The sequence below is a fragment of the Galleria mellonella genome, unplaced genomic scaffold (assembly GCF_026898425.1).
Source record: "Galleria mellonella isolate WM207_F2 unplaced genomic scaffold, CSIRO_AGI_GalMel_v1 utg103, whole genome shotgun sequence".
NCBI classification, from domain to species: Eukaryota; Metazoa; Arthropoda; class Insecta; order Lepidoptera; family Pyralidae; genus Galleria; species Galleria mellonella.
In genome coordinates this window covers 814618-835456 of record NW_026441966.1, presented here as the reverse complement: position 1 = coordinate 835456, position 20839 = coordinate 814618, and the positions used below count along the sequence as shown (strand labels likewise).

At 34.0% G+C, this 20839-nt stretch overlaps 1 protein-coding gene across 1 annotated transcript in view; it reads right to left on the bottom strand.

Moving 5' to 3' along the window:
* LOC113510062 (uncharacterized) overlaps window positions 1-20839 on the bottom strand; it is a 118335-nt gene that overhangs the window by 60737 nt on the left and 36759 nt on the right. The window contains exons 2-3 of the mRNA XM_052896283.1: window positions 12838-12941; window positions 9969-10056 (exon numbers count right to left, since the gene is read on the bottom strand). Of these exons, the coding sequence (XP_052752243.1) occupies window positions 9969-10056; window positions 12838-12908 (159 nt within the window). The 5' untranslated portion in view covers window positions 12909-12941. The remainder of the gene's footprint in view (window positions 1-9968; window positions 10057-12837; window positions 12942-20839) is intronic.

Genomic DNA, 20839 nt, shown 5'->3' with positions numbered 1-20839 from the left:
CATCAGGTGGACCGTTAGCTTGTTTGGCATTCTAAGTTGTATAAAAAAAAAATCAAATAATTTCAATATAACGCTGCACGATTCATTCTGAATGAAGTCATTATATAACTGGTGGAGGTGATCTCCTACGTTAACATACCGGCGCGTTCAAATAGCAAAACACGACATTGTACGTTACTCTGTTACACTGTGTACTCGTAACTGTTGCGCAAACGCGTACAGTCAGCAATATAATTCAATAAAAAAAAATGTAATCAAGTTTTATTGAAATTGTTGGACTATAAGGTTTATTTCAATAAAGTTCCAAAAATATTAATACATTTATCATGGGCAGTAACAATTTTTTATTAGTTGTCTTATTTTTGGCAAGTGGCAACTCCTGTATTTTTTTTTATTAGTTTGTGCTCTCTCTTGTATGTGATCTTTTTTAAAAAAAATATTCATGTAAAAGAAGTGTTAAATGAAAAATAATTATAACAAAATATTGTCAGCTGTTTTTATAAAAACACCACTAAAAGCTTCAATTTTTTTAAATTTGCATCAGAAATTATACATAAAACTGTTGTATGAGTCTAGTTATCAGTCTGAGTCTCTATTATTTATAATTTTATTATATTGATTAAAAATAAATGTATCTTTTGTCTCATCTAAAATGGAATTTCATTGAACAAAAACACTCTCCAAATAAAATTTGTAGCAAAGCGAAACATTAAATTTACTTTACCAAAGGGAGACTTTGTACAAAAGTCGATTGCTTGGGTACCTCTGTCCCATTCGTGTTTCTACCGTAAAGCAGTTGTGTTTGTATGGCTGTGTTTCGGTTTGAAGGGTGGGATATGGCGTGAATTTACTGGGTATGGAGGAATAACATCTGAGTCCTCAGGAATGGCAACGCATGAGGGATATCATGGGCGAAACAGTATATTCTGTTATGTGCATGGTACTGCTCATGTCTATAGGCGACGGTTACCACTTTCCATCAGGTGGGCCGTCAGCTTGTTTGGCATTCTAAGTTGTATAAAAAAAATTAAATTAATTAATGATTTTTATTTATACTACTATAGGACTTCGGTAGACTATCTAATGGTCGAATCAATTGTTTGTTTATGTTTTCATTTAATTCTATATATATAATATGTTCATATAATTTCTCTGCTCACCGTACCTCGTATACTGCGCGTGTGCACCGAACTTGACACGGTTTGTTACAATAGCCGATGCTAATGTAAACCACAGTGGGCTGATACGATGCTAGGACAAAACTAGGGTCGTCATCTCTAAAATTTGGCAACCAGGACAAGACGCGTGAAAACCTCGGATTTTAGAGCCCAAATCCCGGACATATCAAAAGGTTTTTTTAAACAGTCTAATTCTAAATTGTTTTAATAGGGGAGAAAGGGACTGTCAGTAAAGGACACTAAGAATCCTATTGCTAGCAATATACACAACTAGGTCGACCTTGCGGTTCTCCCTGGAAACTATCATAGTTAATTCTTAATGAATTTGTCATGATGGGCTAACTGGCCTGTTTTCATTCTCATCTATCACCCTTCACTGATGCTCCGCCAGCGTATCCCGTTAGCGCAGGCGGGGTTACCATACCATTTTTACCCATCAAAAAAAAAATTGTTTTAACAGTCAATTAGAATTATCAAATAGAAAGACAAATTATTACTGTACTCTGTTATGGAAACTTTAAATTACGCCCCGCTCGGACGCCCCCGGATGCTCTCTAAACTAGGACAAATCCGGGGAAACCTGACGGATGGCAACCCTAGACAAAACAAAATTGCATAATGTTTAATTGATCACGATGGTGATACAGCCATTACCAGTCTATTGTTGAATATAGGCCTATCCCTTTGGTGGTTTTCCGGTAGTTGTCATATTTGACAGTCGTATTTGTAACCGCAATTTGGCTTTAGTTTTGTTTTAGAAGGGACGCTGCTGGTTATCTCTCGAGCATTATGTTCCCTTAATCGCCTCTTACTACCTACACCCACGGGAAAGGAAGCGGTGGCCCATTCTATGACGGGACCACACGGTCTATTAATATACATACATACATACATACATACATACATACATACATACATACATACATACATACATACATACATACGTATCCGTCACGCTTGTCTCCTATTAGGGTAGGCAGAAACAATGGAACGCCAAATGCTTCGATTCAAACAAACCTCTTTCGCTTCCTCCACATTCATCAATCTTTTCATACACGCTCGTCGGTTACGGGTACTTTTAATTTGGCCCTTCTTCAGCACGTCGCCTATTTGGTCGACATACGTCCGTCTAGGGCGGCCCCTACCGACTTGCTCGATAAATTTCTATTAATACATAAAGTGTATATTATCTCTTATATTGGTCTTATGTAAAACTGATAGACTGGTATCCAATATTTGTAGCGATATTGAAGTACAGCCTTTATTTAATTTAAAAACCATACGATGACCAAACTATGAGGATAGCTGGTTTACACAGTGGACTATCAAAATTCCTTATTATCTGCAGCACAGATATTATAATCTTTTACTAGCATTATACTTTTTTTTTATACAACTTAGAATGGCAAACAAGCTGACGGCCCACCTGATGGAAAGTGGTAACCGTCGCCTATAGACATGAGCAGTACCGTGGACATAACAGAGTATACTGTTTCGCCCATGATACCCCCATGCGTTGCAATTCCTGAGGACTCAGGTGTTATTCCTCTGTACCCTGTAAATTCACGCCATATCCCACCTTTCAAACCGAAACACAACCATGCAAACACAACTGCTTCACGGTTGAAACACGAACGGGACAGAGGTGCCCAAGCAATCGACTTTTGTACAAAGTCTCCCTCTGGTAACACACACAACAGCTACAATCAATCTTTTATCTATCAACTGTTAGCCATCTGTGTGCCAGTATGAATTTTAGAAAGTTTCTATACCTTATTACTATGTCTTGTTAAAGTTTATAATATTTGTAACATCCGTCCATGGGGCCCATGTACTCGTACCTAGTAGCAATTTGAATATAAATAATTATAGTTATTTTACAACCGGAAGACAGGTTTTCTCTTTTCACGTTCGATATTCATATTATTCACGTAATCTTACAAAATAAAAAAAAAAAAAACGAGAACATTTCACATATCATTGAGTAGGTATATCTGGAGGCCTACCATGACATGTTTTCCGAAATTTCCGATCCGAACGAAACAAAAATTTGATGCTGAAATTACATGATACGTACCGTTTAGAAATATTAAAAATACTAAAGTATCGTTCCTTTGAACTTTTATGGTAGGATTTATGACAAACGAAACGTTAAGCTCCATTTACAGGGTCGATTTCGGTACGAACAAAAGCACGAAATTGAGCCCGAAAATTCGGAATTTCATTTCATAGTAGGCCCCCTGATATTATCAAAAATATAATTATGATATTGCCATTTTATCGAGATTAGTAGGGATATGTACTAAATATTTATAATTGACTCAAAATTTTTCAAAAATCCTGTTTATTTATTTAACTCTTTATTGCACCATGAATAAAAATACACAATGACAAGTGAATAATTCAAGTGAAATACAGTAACATGAATACAGATTGAAATATACACGTAAAGGTACAAAAGGCGGTCTTATCGCTAGGGCGATCTCTTACAGACTGTTTACAATAATCTTCCTACATTTTGTAATTAGTTTGTATTCTAACAGATAGAAAATTCTGACATTAAACAATAATAAGATAAATGTATATGAGGTAACTATGTATGCACATGAAATTACGTGGATAAAGAGACAAATTACAATGTCTCGAATAAATATTCCCATTCGTGTTTCAACCGTGAAGCAGTTGTGTTTGCATGGCTGTGTTTCGGTTTGAAGGGTGGGATATGGCGTGAATTTACTGGGTACAGAGGAATAACACCTGAGTCCTCAGGAATGGCAACGCATGGGGGTATCATGGGCGAAACAGTATACTCTGTTATGTCCATGATACTGCTCATGTCTATATAGGCGACGGTTACCACTTTCCATCAGGTGGGCCGTCAGCTTGTTTGCCATTGTAAGTTGTAGAAAAAAAAATATTTGTATTGATATTACAAATAAATAGATAGAAGATACTCTTTATTGTTTCCTTCAAAAGATTACAATAGTAAACTTATTATAAATATAAACAATTACAAGAAATAATCACAATATATTATATACTAGTATAAGTTTATCGAAAGCGAGTGAAAACTAGAGGTAGGATTATTTTTGTAATCTTTGTATCGTTCATGTGCAGAACGCAGCTTTTCGGATATAATTTTAAATTTTATAAATTTCTTTTTTATATTTGACAGTATCACTTTCTGATGTTTAGATTTTTTTTCTACCACAAACGACCATCTTATTATTTCATAAAAGAAACACCAATACTTTCTTAACAGTATATCTTACATTAAATGTTCGTCTAATATGATTGATACTAAATAACAATGATAATAAATTCATTTTAATAATTTACATATTATACTTGTATTTTCATTTATTTATTTTTAATTTTCCACAGTCAGTTAATAATAATTATTATAATACTTATAGTAATTAACTAAACTAAAATAAAGAATAAGGAAATACATATTATGTAAACATATACAATATTTTAATTCGTTTTTTAATGATAATTTACCGTTGAAAAATAAAAATTAACAAAATATTTTATAACGACATAATACTGTATATTATAATAACAACGAAGCATAAATATTTACATTTAATAACTTTTATAAATATACAATCAATGAACAAAAAATATCCATAAACAATTTAAATTTTGTCGAAAAAAAAAACAGACAAAAACTACAATATAACCGTATGTAATAAATATGGTAGAACCGGTGTTACAAGAAAATCCCGTTGCGTAAAAAATAAAACTTTAGGAATGTAACTAATTGTGCGACTTTGAAGAAAGTGAGAGTAGAGCAGGTATTACTTAGGCATTTGAGGAGTGCGGAGGCCGCGAGCCGCGATTCATGCATGACATTTGCTCGACGACAGCTTAGAATTCAATCATTGTTTTGTTGCCATCACAAAAAACGTGTACTCATAACGTAATTGTCTCAATTAATTTATTTGCCTGTAATTCCACATTCTGCGCTAAATATTGTTTTTTTTTTTTTGCTTTTTTCTTTGTCATTACTTATTACATTATTGCAAGACAGTTTTGCAATGGACTTCTTTGTCATCTATTTTAACTTCATCATCATCATTTCAGCCAGTTTCCGTCCACTACTGGACATAGGCCTTTCCCATAAAATGCCATAAAGAACGGTCCTGAGCCACCTGCATCCACTGACTCCCTACAGTGCATTTTAGGTCGTCACTCCATCTAATGGGGAGTCATCTTATACTGCGATTGCCCGTACAGAGTTGCCACTCAAGGACCTTCTTCCTCATCTGTTGCCAGTTATTCGAGCTATGTAACCAGAGGGCCTACCATGAAATGTTTTCCGAAATTTCGGAGTCAAACGAAAAACAAATTTGATGTTAAAATTACATAATACATGCCATTTGGAAATATTAAAAATGTTAAAATATTGTTCCTTTGGACTTTTATGATAGGATGTATGACAAAGGAAATGTTAAACTCCATTTATTGATCCGATTTCGGTATAAACAAAAACACGAAATTGAGTCCGAAATTTCGGAATTTCATTTCATGGTAGACCTGCTGCTCATTGCCTGCTTGCATATCCTTCGGACCATGTTGATTCCTTTGATTCTTTTGCGAATATCCTCGTTTCGGAATCCGTCACGCAAAGAAACTCCGAGTATAGCCTTCTCCATAGCTTGTTTAGTAATACTACTGCTTACTTATTTGATTATTATTAGCATAATATTACTAAAAATTTGGGATCACAACTATTAACTATTGAAGGGCAAGCTACTTAATTAAATGTTGCCTAACACATACTACTAGCATATTGCAAGATTTAAAAAAAAATTATGGACAAATTATTAATAACATTTAATGATTGAATATTAATGTGTTAAATTAATGCTTTACGTAAGTAAAAACATAAATTTTTGAGCCGACTTCAGAAAGAAAGAGGTTATCAATTTGCTTGTATTTTTTTTTAATGTTTATTACCTCATAACTCCATCAATTTTTTTTTTTGATGAATGAAACTGTAATTGTAACCCCGTCTGCGCTAACGGGATACGGTAGCGGAGCATTAGTGAAGGGTGATCGATGAGAATGAAAACAGGCCAGTTAGCCCATCATGATGAATTCATCAGGAATTAACCGTGATAGTTTCCAGGGGGAACCGCGAGGAGGTCGACCTGGTTGGGTATATTGCTAGCAATAGGATTCTCAGTCTCCATACTAAACAATCCCTTTCTCCCAATTCCATCGGTTGTAAACCGATTTGAATAATTAATTTTTATTTAAAAGGATACACTTATAGATTAGTCCCATAGCAATTTTATCAAAATCGTTCCAGTAATTTACTTTTTAAACCAAAATGACTGGTTCTGCTACAATTAAAGTAGTTTTTTTTTGTGGAATGCAATCTTAAATTAATTCTTAAACAATATAAAGAAAATTTGTATCAATTTAACATTTTCCTCTCAATTGGCGTTACGAAACGCATTATTAATTATGATTGATGATCCATTCAAGTCATGAACCTCGTACTCGGGATGAGAGCTTGCAATGATTATCATTGTTCTATCTATTATACAAATACCTAATCGTATAGAGACCATTTCTTGCGCAATAGCAAATAAAACGCCCACGTTCGTATGTGCATAATAAATCAAGTGCTGTTTGGCAACTATTGTTTACCTAATTGTCAAGGGACTCCAATTCGTATAAATTTTTTTTAATGGATGATAATGGTATGGTAACCCCGTCTGCGCTATCGGTGTACAATGGCGGGGCACCAGTGATAGATTACTGATGAGGATGAAAGCAGATCAGTTAGCCCATCCTGACGAATTTAACTAGAATTAGCCACGATGCTTTCCAGGGGGAACCACGTGGAGGTCGACTTGACAGGGTGTATTGCTAGTAATGGGGCTATTTGATCCCATTACTAATAACCCCTTTCCCCCCAACAATCGTATACCGTTGGGTGGCACACTTAGCTAATAACTATTTGATGAGCCACCAGCGGCGTGTTTCAAATCACAATAATTACATGCACTAATCGTTGTGCCCGTTTTGTTGGCCATATTTAAAGATTTAATTGTGGCAGGTGTGTCAAGATTCAGCACTTTGCATTTACATAATGTTAAGTTAAATGTAGAACACGCTATGGCAGAGTATTCAGAAAACCGAAGGTAATCTGTCACTAAGTCTGGTCTTCGCATGCATAGATAGAACTATTACAAACTACATGCTTTATCACTGGGTTGGCTGGGAGAGATCTCTTTTCGAGCTAAGTACACCCTTGCTCACATTATTAATAACAGTCTAATCTATTTACAAGTACAGTATAGAATATATGTATATATAGATTTTTTTCTAAAATATTATATAGTCTATATTATATTATCTATATTCTCTGATAATGTAGCTTTCTATAAATGAAATAAATTTTAAAATCAGTTGAGTAATTTTGAATTTTATTCATTACATAATAATAAAATCTTTTTTCTTTATAACATTAGTATAGATATCAAGAGTTGAAGTGTCCAAGTACAGAACCAGAAAATGCAACTAATTTCAGTACAAAACGAGTGAGAGAATATGACCGCATATCATTTAATACTGTATAACTATGTTAAAGTAAATGCTGTGAATACCAATAATAGGCATGTGCATTAATACTGTATTGTATTTAATGTTTGCTATATATGTTATAATGCAATATGCTGTTGGTGTTCCTAGAAATAAATAAATATACTCTAAACTCTTTGCAACTAAATGAGTAGTTTTAGAAATCTAGGACTGGGAAGTAGCTGGAATAAAAACAACATTCTTGCGTATATGATTCTCTTTTAATTTGATGACAATACTGTAATCAAGCTAGAATCCCTGGAGCATAGTAACACTATGTTCCATGACCTTAACATTATTTCTCAACAGGCAGGTCTTCAGACAAATGCCCATATCACACCTATACCGGTTAATGTTAAGAACATTACGTTCGAAGTCGTCGACGTGCATACTTGGAACAACTTGTCAGACCAGATGAATCTATCTTTGACCGAGAGTACACTCTAGTCTAGTCTGTTGGACAGAATTCGGAAAACTGTTTTGTGAATTAACTTCAGATCGGGGTATCTTGGGTGCTTTAGAATTTTTTTGTACAATTTAGAATGTCCAACACACTAACGGCCTACTTTATAGTAAGCGGCATGAAATATACATAATGTATATTGGCACACGCATGAAAGGAAGAGGGAGACTTTGTACAAAAGTCGATTGCTTGGGTACCTCTGTCCCACTCGTGTTTCAACTGTGAAGCAGTTGTGTTTGCATGGCTGTGTATCGGTTTGAAGGGTGGGATATGGCGTGAATTTACAAGGTACAGAGGAATAACATCTGAGTCCTCAGGAATGGCAACGCATGGGGGGTATCATGGGCGAAACAGTATACTCTGTTATGTCCATGGTACTGCTCATGTCTATAGGCGACGGTTACCACTTTCCATCAGGTTGGCCGTCAGCTTGTTTGCCATTCTAAGTTGTATAAAAAAAAGAAGAAAAAATTGTTACTTGTTTTATATATTTTGGTTTTTTCTGTACACGCATTCTTTTATCTCTATTTACAGTGTATGTCTGTTATTATTTGTGTGCTGTAACTAATGCAAATAAATTATCTATCTATACTATATTGTCAACTTTATAATCTTAATGAATACCTACAATTCATTTCACTACACATTATTGTCAGTTAATATTCAATGAAACGAATATAAGCAGCATAGCAAGTAATCAACATAAAAAATGTACACACGACTTAAGTTATGGAGAGACAGTGGCAGCTGGGCGCGGACTGCGGCCGGCTACATTGTAAATTGGCGACGCGTACATGTAAACGAGGCGACATGATTTATCATGTTGTCACATAGACAAATTGCAGGTAATTGCATGATTGACAGCCATTGGATATTCTGACTTCATTATTTAAATCCAGTATAAAACGTTGCATTTGATTTTATCGAAATTTATCGAGTATACTTATTCACATCAGTTTGTACTGTTACTAACTACTAACTTGTCTTGTTATATAGTTAAAGCTCTTTTTTTCGCAGTGTATACGTTTTTTTTATACTACTTAGAATGGCAAACAAGCTGACGGCCAACCTGATGGAAAGTGGTAACCGTCGCCTATAGACATAAGCAGTACCATGGACGTAACAGAGTATACTGTTTCGCCCATGATACCCCCCATGCGTTGCCATTCCTGAGGACTCAGATGTTATTCCTCTGTACCTTGTAAATTTACGCCATATCCCACCCTTCAAACCGAAACACAGCCATGCAGACATAACTGCTTTACGGTTGAAACACGGAAGGGACAGAGGTACCCAAGCAATCGACTTTTGTATCTGGTTCCGTTCTGTACGTTCCGTAAATATACCGCGAATACAGAAACCGTGAATATGGACAGCCGAAGCACTTATACAGTGGCGTTAGCATTTGACAACGTACTTTAGGCGTAATCGTAATAAAGTCTGTTTTACTTTTTTATTAGTCCATTTGCCGACGCGTTTACAAAAGACACCTAATCCTTTTTAATAATATGCACCGATTAGATCCGCGAATACAGAAATATTTAGACGCGAATATAGGAATTGGGTCGCAATTTTTTAATATACACTATAGAAACACGAATGGGATCGAGGTGCCCGAGCAAACGAGTTTTATGCAAAGTTTCCTTCTGGTAAAAAGTTTCAGAGTTTTAAATTTTATCTCAGAGTATTACAAAGTAAATGCCGAAGGTACAGATGACCCCACTTACCAAAGAGGCGGACCTCTGCTGTTTGAGCTCATTCTGCCGCCGGTGGCTGTCCTCGCCCACGTCAGAGAACTGTCCGGACTTGCGGCCACTGTAAACAAACGACGATGTACTTAGACATAATACCAATCGCACTTTGGGGGGAAAGGGGTTGCTAGTAATGGTGTCTAATTGACATATTGCTAGCAATACACCCTATCAGGTCGACCTCCACGTGGTTCCCTCTGGAAAACTACGTGGCTGATTGTAGTGGAATTCGTCACGATAGGCTAAGTGACTTGCTTTCACCGTCACCTATCATCCCTCACTGGTGCCTCGCCAGTATATACCGATAGCGCAGACGGGGTTACCATTTGATTATCACCCAATAAAAAAAATATTACGAATATTACTTACCAGAGGGAGACTTTGTTCAAAAGTCGATTGCTTGGGTACCTCTGTCCCATTCGTGTTTCAACCGTGAAGCAGTTGTGCTTGCATAGCTGTGTTTCGGTTTGAAGGGTGGGATATGGCGTGAATTTACTGGGTACAGAGGAATAACACCTCAGTCCTCAGGAATGGCAACGCATGGGGGGGGGGGTCTCATGGGCAAAACAGCATACTCTGTTATGTACATGGTACTGTTCATGTCTATAGGCGACGGTTACCACTTTCCATCAGGTGGGCCGTCAGCTTGTTTGCCATTCTAAGTTGTATAAAAAAAAACAACTGTTATACAAGCACATTGTTTATTATTGACATGAATGTAAAATTATTAGAATAATGCAATTACAATCTGAAAGTATGAATAATATTTTCAATTAAAATGAAAAAGGATGCACCTCTCTAATTTAAAAAAATTATCAAATAACTGCACCTCTTCTCAGAGGCAAAATTGAAAAAAGTCAATGTTCGTAACATCTATCTGAAATTCACCTATATTCTTACAAAATAATTTCTTCTCATTTTACTTCTCTTACGTACATCCAAAGTAAAGTCGCTGTTTTCTAAAAGACTAATTCCAATATTTTCTTGAATACACTGTATATATTAATAGCAAACAATTAAATTATTATATATTATATACATATAGAATTTTCTATATAATAAATAGGTATATCGTATGGTACGGTACATACATTTCAAAGAATTCCTATTTACAGCTGGTTAAAATATAGAATGGACCGCGATATCAGTCCGTTACGCTTCACTTGACAGCCACTGACTTTATCTCTCTCGTTTTTTATTCGTTTTTTGCTATCATTTATTTTTTTAGAGGGACCTGAATTCATATATTTCTTCACATTTATTTGATATCTTTTTGATTAAATTCTTTATTCGAGATATTGCAATTTTAAAATTAAAAAGCTGATAGTATAGCTTAATTGAAAAAATATGTTACGTTCTCTCAAATTAAATATGTCAACAATTAAAACAAATTTTAGGTAATACATTACAATACTAGTAACAGAGAGGTTATTTATAGATAGCCATTGAAGATTCAGGGATGTATTGACACTCAAAATGTGTTTGGAATCCGACATGTCGTAAGAAAATTACCAATTAAAAAATTTAATTGATGATGCAGTGGCGGGTAAATGGTTTTATGTAAATGAGGTCCTAGGTTCGATTTCCGGTCAATTTAGGAAACGTTCTTTTCTGAATTATCTCAGATTTGGGTGTTTAGGGTTGTACCGTTGTTGTTATGAGCAATTATTTAATTATTATTATTATTATTATATATAGGCCACCAATTGTCCATGGTTGAACATAGGCCTACCCAATAAGGGGGAATTTTGTCAGTAGTTGCCACACTTGGCAGGCGGATTGGCAACTGCTGTAATATTTTAGTGATGTTTTAAGATGGACGCTGCTGCCCATTCTTAGACCATTAAATTTCCTTAATCGCTTCTTACGACACCCACGGGAAGGGAAATGGTGGCCCATTCTTTACCGGGACAGCGCGATAAAATATTTAATTAACGAAAGATGAATTCCACAAGAAATCTTTTGGAAAATTAAACAAAGTTATTTTAGTCCCGGGGGAATATCCCAATGTTATCCACGCTTAGTGAGCGTTACATACATTGAATAAAGGCGCACTCACCCGCGGGGCCAATCCGAACATTCCGAGCCGGCCCCGCGCGTTGCGTGTCTAAACGAAAATTCGCCCAAATTCCATAAACGTAATTATCTTTTTTGTTTCTGTTTGGATAGAATTGTTGGACAGTCACTGTGATTATTTAAATCGATGCAGCGGTCTTAAGATGTTTGTTTGTTTGCTTATTTATATTACTTTATTGTAAAGTCTAAGACGCATTGTTCGTAAGAAAAATATAAGTACAATAGCGGACTTATTCCATAAAAGGGATTTCTTTCAGTCAACCTTTGACAGTCTGATAGAAATTGTTAATTGGTGGAGACAAAAAAAATTAATACTAATAAAAAAAAATAGAAACATACTGTACAACACTGGCTGAATACTTCTGACAGATTAAAGGCCTGTATAAAAACTAAAGGTGGCCATTTCGAATGGATTATTTTTTTAATTTTTTGCTGTGACTTTAATAAATATGTAGGTATAAATTTTAGTAATATTACATAGCTTCATAAAAGAAATGCATTATTTATTTGTAACAGAGCTTATGGCTGGACTTTTTTAATGGATGATAATGGTATGGTAACCAGTAATAGATCACTAATGAGGATGAAAGCAGGTCAGTTGGCCCATCCTGACGAATTCAACTAGAATTGGTCACGATGGTTTCCAGGGGGAACCACGTAGAGGTCGACCTGACAGGGTATTTTGCTAGTTATGGGGCTATTTGACCCCATTACTAACAATCCCTTTCCCCCCTATGGCTGGACTAGGTATACATATGTTATCAGTTACCTGGAGGCGAGCTTGCGGTGCGCGCGCCTGCCGCCGCTGATCATGGACAGTGTGCTCATCACAGCAGACATGGCTCCGGCGGCTCCCGTACACGTGCATGTGATCTGCCGACAACACCATAGTTTACAATTTCGATACACTACTAGAAGTGACCGTGCTTGTTTACTCTCTATCTCTCTCTGTATGTGCGAGTGCGTGCGAGCGCGCGCGTGTGTGTGTGTGTGTGTGTGTGTGCGCGCGCGTATGTGTTGGCAACCGCAGTTAGGCTCTAATTTTCATTTGATGATTTCACGTGATGATCATTTGGGTTGCCCAACAACAACCCGCCTGCCAAGCGTGGCTACTACTAGCAAAACCACTAAGAGGAAGGCCTGTGTTCAACAGTGGGCAGTTAACGTCTGATATAGTGATAATGAAGAGATGTACCTAAACAATGTCTTAAAATTGTAACATCGTAACTGTGTACTATTCAATGAGCTTTATTTTCTTAAAAATTCGCTAAAAAGATTAAAAATAAGTAAACGCGATCAAACTATAATCAAAAATATGTAAAACCAAATCATTCTATTTTAAAAATGATCGCTGTCTATTTATTACATTATCACGAAACATTGACTAAATATACTTCAATAAAATTTTGAAAGTAATAATAGTCCCAAATCGGATACTGTAATTAATTAATTCATTTATTTATTTAAGACAACTTGGGTTCTTTTTTGTTATTAAATGTGCTTAAATACTTAATTACAAATTATGATTTAATTCTATCGCATTAACAAAAAATTTCTTAATATAACATAAAAAAATTAAATGATAAATTTGTATTTATAACAATTCATTTCATCTATTAAACATATAAAATTTAAAGCACGTCTAAATCCATACTAATATTACGCGTAAGTTACTTGTTTATTTGTATCATAACTTCTCAATTGATTTTCATGATATTTTGAATGTAAAATTACATAGGCTATTTATCCCAAACACACGAAAGAAGTCGCGTGCAAAAATTAGCTAGCAAAGCAATAAATAACATTTTAAACAACCATTCATCACAATAATGTTAGTTTTGAAAAATACTGCTCCTCCACTGATAAGCGCGCAGTTCCATCTAGATAACGGAATATTAAATCTAAAGCCAGCAATTAACTACAATTATAAACGGACTTGTAACAGTTACACTACAATCATACAATTAATCATACACTTAATGATGATTCATTATTTAACTAATGGTGGCCTTATAAAATAGTTAGGAAACAGACTGTTTCCTAATTCTTTTATATTTTTGTGTAGATTGTTCCGCTTGACATAAGATCTACCCTAAGCAAGCCAGCTTTTAAACACAAATTGCGCACCTATTTCTTAGAAAAATCACTTTCCCTTTAAACTTCTCCTGCTGGTTACTCCGTTTGAGTCATAGATTACTATTTATTCTTCTATTGCAGTTGTTTTATTTAATTGTTTTATATAGTAATATTTTATATATTTATTTGTGTATGTATTTATTTATTTATGTGTATGTTTATATTATATGAATTAATTATTCATTGCTTTATTTTTCCTCTATTCAAAAATGCACAGCCTTCGTATTTCTCGGTTTATCCAATGGTTGACTAGTAGAGAACACCGTCTGGTGTTAAGTCCGCCAAATGTACAACACATAGAATTTTACTTTGCATTAAAGTTTAAATAAATAAAAAATAATATTGATTATTTTATTTTTTTATTTATTTATACTTTATTGTACACAAAAAATTACAAATATATAATATATATTAAATAAAGATGTACAACAGGCGAACTTAACTCGGTAAGAGTTCTCTTCCAGCAAACCCTGAGTGGAAAGGAGCATTAATTACCAATTTATCTTAGATAAAGCTGTTAGTGATACACTGTTACCTGGAAATTTATATATAATTATTACTTTACTAATTATTACCCGCATCTTCGTTAAAAATACGGATTAAAAGACGCCTATGTTTTTCTGCATCCCACATACTATGAGTATAGTTAATTTTATGACAAACTTACTTTCAAATGTAACCATGAAGTAAGATCAAACTATTGTACATAAATAAATTAAGAATTTATTTATTTAGTTTAATTTTTCATTATGCAAAATATAAAATAAAAATTACAAAATACTCTGATGTACACATTATGTTAATATGTTTTAAATTGCACAAAATAATATGACAAATAGACAGGTTGTCTTAGAGTTATGCAGTGAAGGACACATCTGAAATCTGATCGCATGCAAATGCATTTGCTCGTGCAGCCGCCTATTGCAATTTGAGTTGCATTTCATCCAAATATTATATTACAAGTTTTAAATAATAATAATAATAACATTTAACAATTTGTTTACAGCTTTAAACAGTTTATATTTATTTAGATTTTATAAAGAACAATGAATGCTTAAGAACATCAGTTGAAAAAAACATCACCAATAAATGTTATTCTACTAACATTCTTGTTTTCTTTTGTATCATTTTATAATAGCAGACAAATGTTATATTTTTATCAGTAGTAGCTATATAAATACTTTATATTTTCATATATTATTAATGAAGTTGTTTCTAAGAATTGAGTGTCTCTTTTTATACGTCCATTAATCAAACGACTTTTGCTTAATTTTTATACATTCAACAATGGCACCATTACTTTTGTTTCCTTTTGAGTAAAGTGTGCTAACATTACTTTTCTCTATTTATTAGCATTTTATGTTTAAAGTCACATCGAAATCTGAATATGTAAAATCAAATTTTAATTTCATTAAGTACTTGGGAATGATAAGATTTGCCAAAAAGCAAAGCGATACTTATTGTGTCATATTATAATTTATTACCAAATTTATACGTGTATTAATCTGAAATTAGCATTTTATTATCCATTTTATATGTTTTAAAATATATTTAGGGTCGTTAACGACAATTAACATGCGCGGTCCACGAGCACCTCCGTTATGGACGGTCTACAAGTCGTAAACGTCAAAACGAATGAGCCTCGCGACCGCTACTTGAATTTACACTAATATTCATTCATATTGTACACACGTCCTTTTGTTTGTGATATTTCGAAAGTATTTTAATCTTGTTGAATAATAACTATCGTGAATCATACTGTATTGTAATCTGTATTTATAAAATAGACTGTATTTAGAAATAGTTTATTCTGATTGACTGCCCACAGACAGCCAAAACTGCTAAGTTTACGAAAGCTGAAATTTTAAACATAAGTTTATAATTTAAGTATCCGCTAAGAAATTTTTTTTTAAATTAACAATAACTAGCTATTTATATCGGTTATTATTCGGTACTATACGTTTTAAATATTTAATCTTATAATTCCTTTCGCGTTGTATGGTGTAGATTATTTGTACCACAACTGGTAGTAGAGTTTTCTGTGACTCGCCTGAGTTTTTTTTGATGAGTTAAAATGGTATGGTAACCCCGCCTGCGCTAACGGGATACGCTGGCGGAGCACCAGTGAAGGTTGATAGGTGAGGATGAAAACAGGCCAGTCAGCCCATCATGATAAAATTCATCTGGAATTAACCATGATAGTTTCCAGGGGAAACCACATGGAGGTCGACCTGGTTGGGTATATTGCTAGCAATGGGATTCTTAGTCTCCATTACTAACAATCCCCTTCCCCCCAACTCGCCTGAGTTTACTCCTCACCGACTGACTCCTCAAGACACTATGTAAACTTTCAAGAGATTTTTTGCATGGAAATTGGTAGATAATTTACTAATCATAAGTGTACATACATACCTCACTGTATAATACCTCTCACTACCTAATAATAAGTGATTAGCCATATGCATCCGCAACATTAGAGAAATTGCTAGTGCATTGCACTTGGTACAACAATCTTATGAAAATTAATTCTAATTGTCATAATATATATTTTTTTAATTCAATTCACTCATAATCTTATTTTCTGATATTGCTCACCACTTAGGTTACATGTTTATTTTTATTATTTACTTAAATTTCTTGCACTGTATAATTATGTTAAAGCGAATGCTGTGAATACCTATAATAGGCATGTGCATTAATATTGTATTATTTTTAATGTTTGTTATACCTATATGTTATAATGCAATATGCTGTTGGTGTTCCTTAAATAAATAAATATGCTTTTTTATAACTGTACAAATTTACTCAAATAAAACACAAGTAGAAATAATATATCCACAGTCAAAATTATACCACCATAGTACAATGATGCACGAAATAGTGTAGTATAATAGTTCTACGGTAACGTTCGATAAATCACGACCTGTGCATAGAGTTCTGCACCAGTGCACTCAAACCTGTCATTACTGTGGGCGACCGCCCGCGGCATCATTACAATGATTGTGCTCATATCGCAAGTCTAAATGTTGTTTAAGTATACTGATTGAATGAATGACTAATTTTAAAATGTAATCAAAAATAACGATGATTTTTAAAAACAGTAATTTTTTACTCCTGTATGATTTGTGTCTTCGATAAAATTGCCGGTATTCTGAGACAGCCAAATTAATAGCTATTATTCTTACTACTGTAATAAATCCAAAAATTTGTGCATATATATGAATGGATGTATATTACTCTTTCATGATTAATCGGCTAAACGGATTTGAATGAAATTTGCACGGATAGATAGATAGATAGATAGATACTCTTTATTCTTTCCTCCAAAAGATTACAATAGTAAACTTTTTTTTTATACAACTTAGAATGGCAAACAAGCTGACGGCCCACCTGATGCAAAGTGGTAACCATCGCCTATACACATGAGCAGTACCATGGACATAACAGAGTATACTGTTTCGTTCATGATACCCCTCATGCCTACTGAAAATCAGTGTCGTAGCTTAAGATTTGAAACTGCGACATATGCTGAGTTGGAAGCTTTACACAAACACTGCTACATTCATTTTGTTTTTTATATGTTTTTCTTTTTTTATTCTGAATTCTAAAGCCGCGAGGAAATAACTAGTATATAATAAATTTATTAGCTAAGTTTTTCACAGTTAATTAGCTGAATAAACAATAATAGAATGAAACTTCTACATGGATGGCATATACAATATAACAAATGATTACTAAATGCCTAATGGCCTCTTTATATTCCATTAATGTTGAAAAGGTGTTTGAATGTTCGTTACACAATAACGTTTGAATTAAATTTGAACAGATATTGCACATAGTAAATTTAGGACAAATTAACACATAAGGTGGCCACTTGGTACCCTAATTCACACGAATAATACCGCGAGATACAAATAATAATACAATAATATGTTAAACTTAATGGGCGACATATGAGCAGCGGCATACCTCTTTAAATTACTCTAAAACCTAACTGCGGTTGCCAATTCGCCTGCCAATCGTGGCTACTGTTGACAAGCCCCCCTTTTTGGAGGATAGGCCTCCTCGGTTCAGCAGTGCACGGTTAATGGCTAAAATGATAATGATATTAAACCGAATTTACAAATAACTGGCCAAATATAACGTCTAACTGTTAGGTATATTAGATAATTAAAGATTATGTCCCAAAAAACGACATCAGTTGTGGTGAAATCAGTTATTTTACTCTAAAAATCAAACTACTCTATCGATTTTGATAAAATATCTATACAACCAATCTGTAAGTATATCGTTTCAGATAAAAAAAAGGAATTTTCCAAATCGGTTTATATATGACGGAGTTCTACCTCATAACAAACTTTAAATAAATGCAACCGAATTGAGAAACTCCTTCTTTTTTAAAGTTGGTTGAAAGACTAAAAACTCTATAAATTATATAAACGTACTCATACTAATAATATAAATGTGATTTTTTTTATACAACTTAAAATGGCAAACAAGCTGACGGCCCACCTGATGGAAAGTGGTAACCGTCGCCTATAGACATGAGCAGTACCATGGACATAATAGAGTATACTGTTTCGCTCATGATACTCCCCATTCGTTACCATTACTGAGGACTAAGGTGTTATTCCTCTGTACCCTGTAAATTCACTCCATATCCCACCCTTCAAACCGAAACACAGCCATGCGAACACCAAGCAGAATTTTGCACAAAATCTCCCTCTGGTTTGTTTAACCAACCAATCACTATTAAACTTGGTATACACGTACTATTTGGAATGTAGAATGATAGGTATAGCCTATTTTTTATTCCGGTTAGCAAACAATTCCCAGACAAGTAGACGAAGTCGCGGGTAAAAGCTAGTACACTATAACTTTGTAGTAGTCCAATAAACGAATACTGGGGGAAAGGGATTGTTAGTAATGGAGAGGTTAGCCCCTATTGCTATCAATATATCGTATCGGGTCGACCTCCACGCGGTTCCACCTGGAAATTATTGTGACTAATTTACAGTGGAATTAATCACGAATCACGACAGCTAACTGACTGACCTGCCTTTTCATCCTCACCAATCATCCCTCACTGGTGCCCCGCCAGTGCATACCGATAGGTTAAGCGGGGTAACTATTTCATTATCATCCATTTAAAAAATAAATAAATGAATACTGTGATACCATAATTACTAGAGTTGTGATTTATAAATATAATTTCGGCACCGGTTCTAAACACTATTTCTATCAAGATGTTAATAAAATTTTTAATTTTTATGTTAATTTATGTTATGTTAATATAATAATAATATAAATGTTAACCACTTTCGAAATATATAAAATAACTGATCGTTGTAACACTGTATAAATTAGCATATATTAATAAGTTTGTTGGAGTTACCCAATCTATAGACCATAAAAGTTATTCGCTCATTTGGCGCTATACAAGGGAATAAATATAAAAGAATATAAAATTTTAGGTCTGTTTATTATGAATGAATGAGTATACTTTATTTGCATTATACAATATAGGAAATAAGCAAGACAATAATAGTAACCATTCAGTGGTATAAGTACAGTAAGGCGATCTTATTGCTGAAAGCAGTCTTTTCAATACAACCTTAGGGTAACGGACTAATTGTTGTACAAGTAGGTATGATAATATATATAAATTAATGCCACTTTTCGTTGTAATTTATATAATAACTCAAGCACGGGCTCACCTATCCAAACCAAATGTTTACGCTTTGTTCGGACTATTTAGTAGATGGTTTATGAGAAGTTTGCACAAAAACGCTCAAACGGTTTTTCATTTATCACATTTTTTGTAACAAATGAATTAAAAAAATAAGCATTAGACGAGACGAGACGAGGCAAATAAGAAACAACTGTAACATAGAGTTATGTTTTTAAAGACTTCTATTTTGTCGTAATTGTAGAGCAGTCTCTGGAAAGGCCACGCTAGTTACTCTAGTTATCGGATTCTGGTTGATAATGCGTATTGAGTATGTTCGCTGAACAACATTCATGGTTGTATGTTTATTTATATTTGTTTATTATATGTTTTATTTTATTTTATGTTCTGATCAGAGGTGATACGCGTTGCTTCGCGCATAAAGTTCTTAGTTGGTGTTGATTAAAGTAATTACAAAGTTAAGAAATGTACGTTTAGGCATCAGAACTTAGGAGGCTTATTATAAACTTGATAGTTTTACAGATTGAAAAAAAACCCATTGAAATCGTTACTAGAAATATAATAAAGAAAATAATGTAGAGATAAATAAGATATAACGAAACCTTTGCTTCACTAGAAGTAAAATTTTATAGTATGAATGAAAGCGTTTCTAACACACACACTTTCGACAGAAAGCTTGCATTTACATATATAAAAGTTTATAATAGAACATCAGGTCAAGTTTGAGAGTATTTTTGGCACTTTTATTAACTAAGTAGCTTGAGTGTTAACATAAAAGATAAATAAATCAAAAAGAGATCAATGATTCTACAAAATCATCTAACGATAATGACGTCAATCCCTTTTGCGCATCTATAGCAACCCTTATCCAATATATATCACCTGAGAGTGAGTCCCTTGATATAGAAAAGGCAAGTTAGCGCCACGTCACTCGCCAGCAGTTACC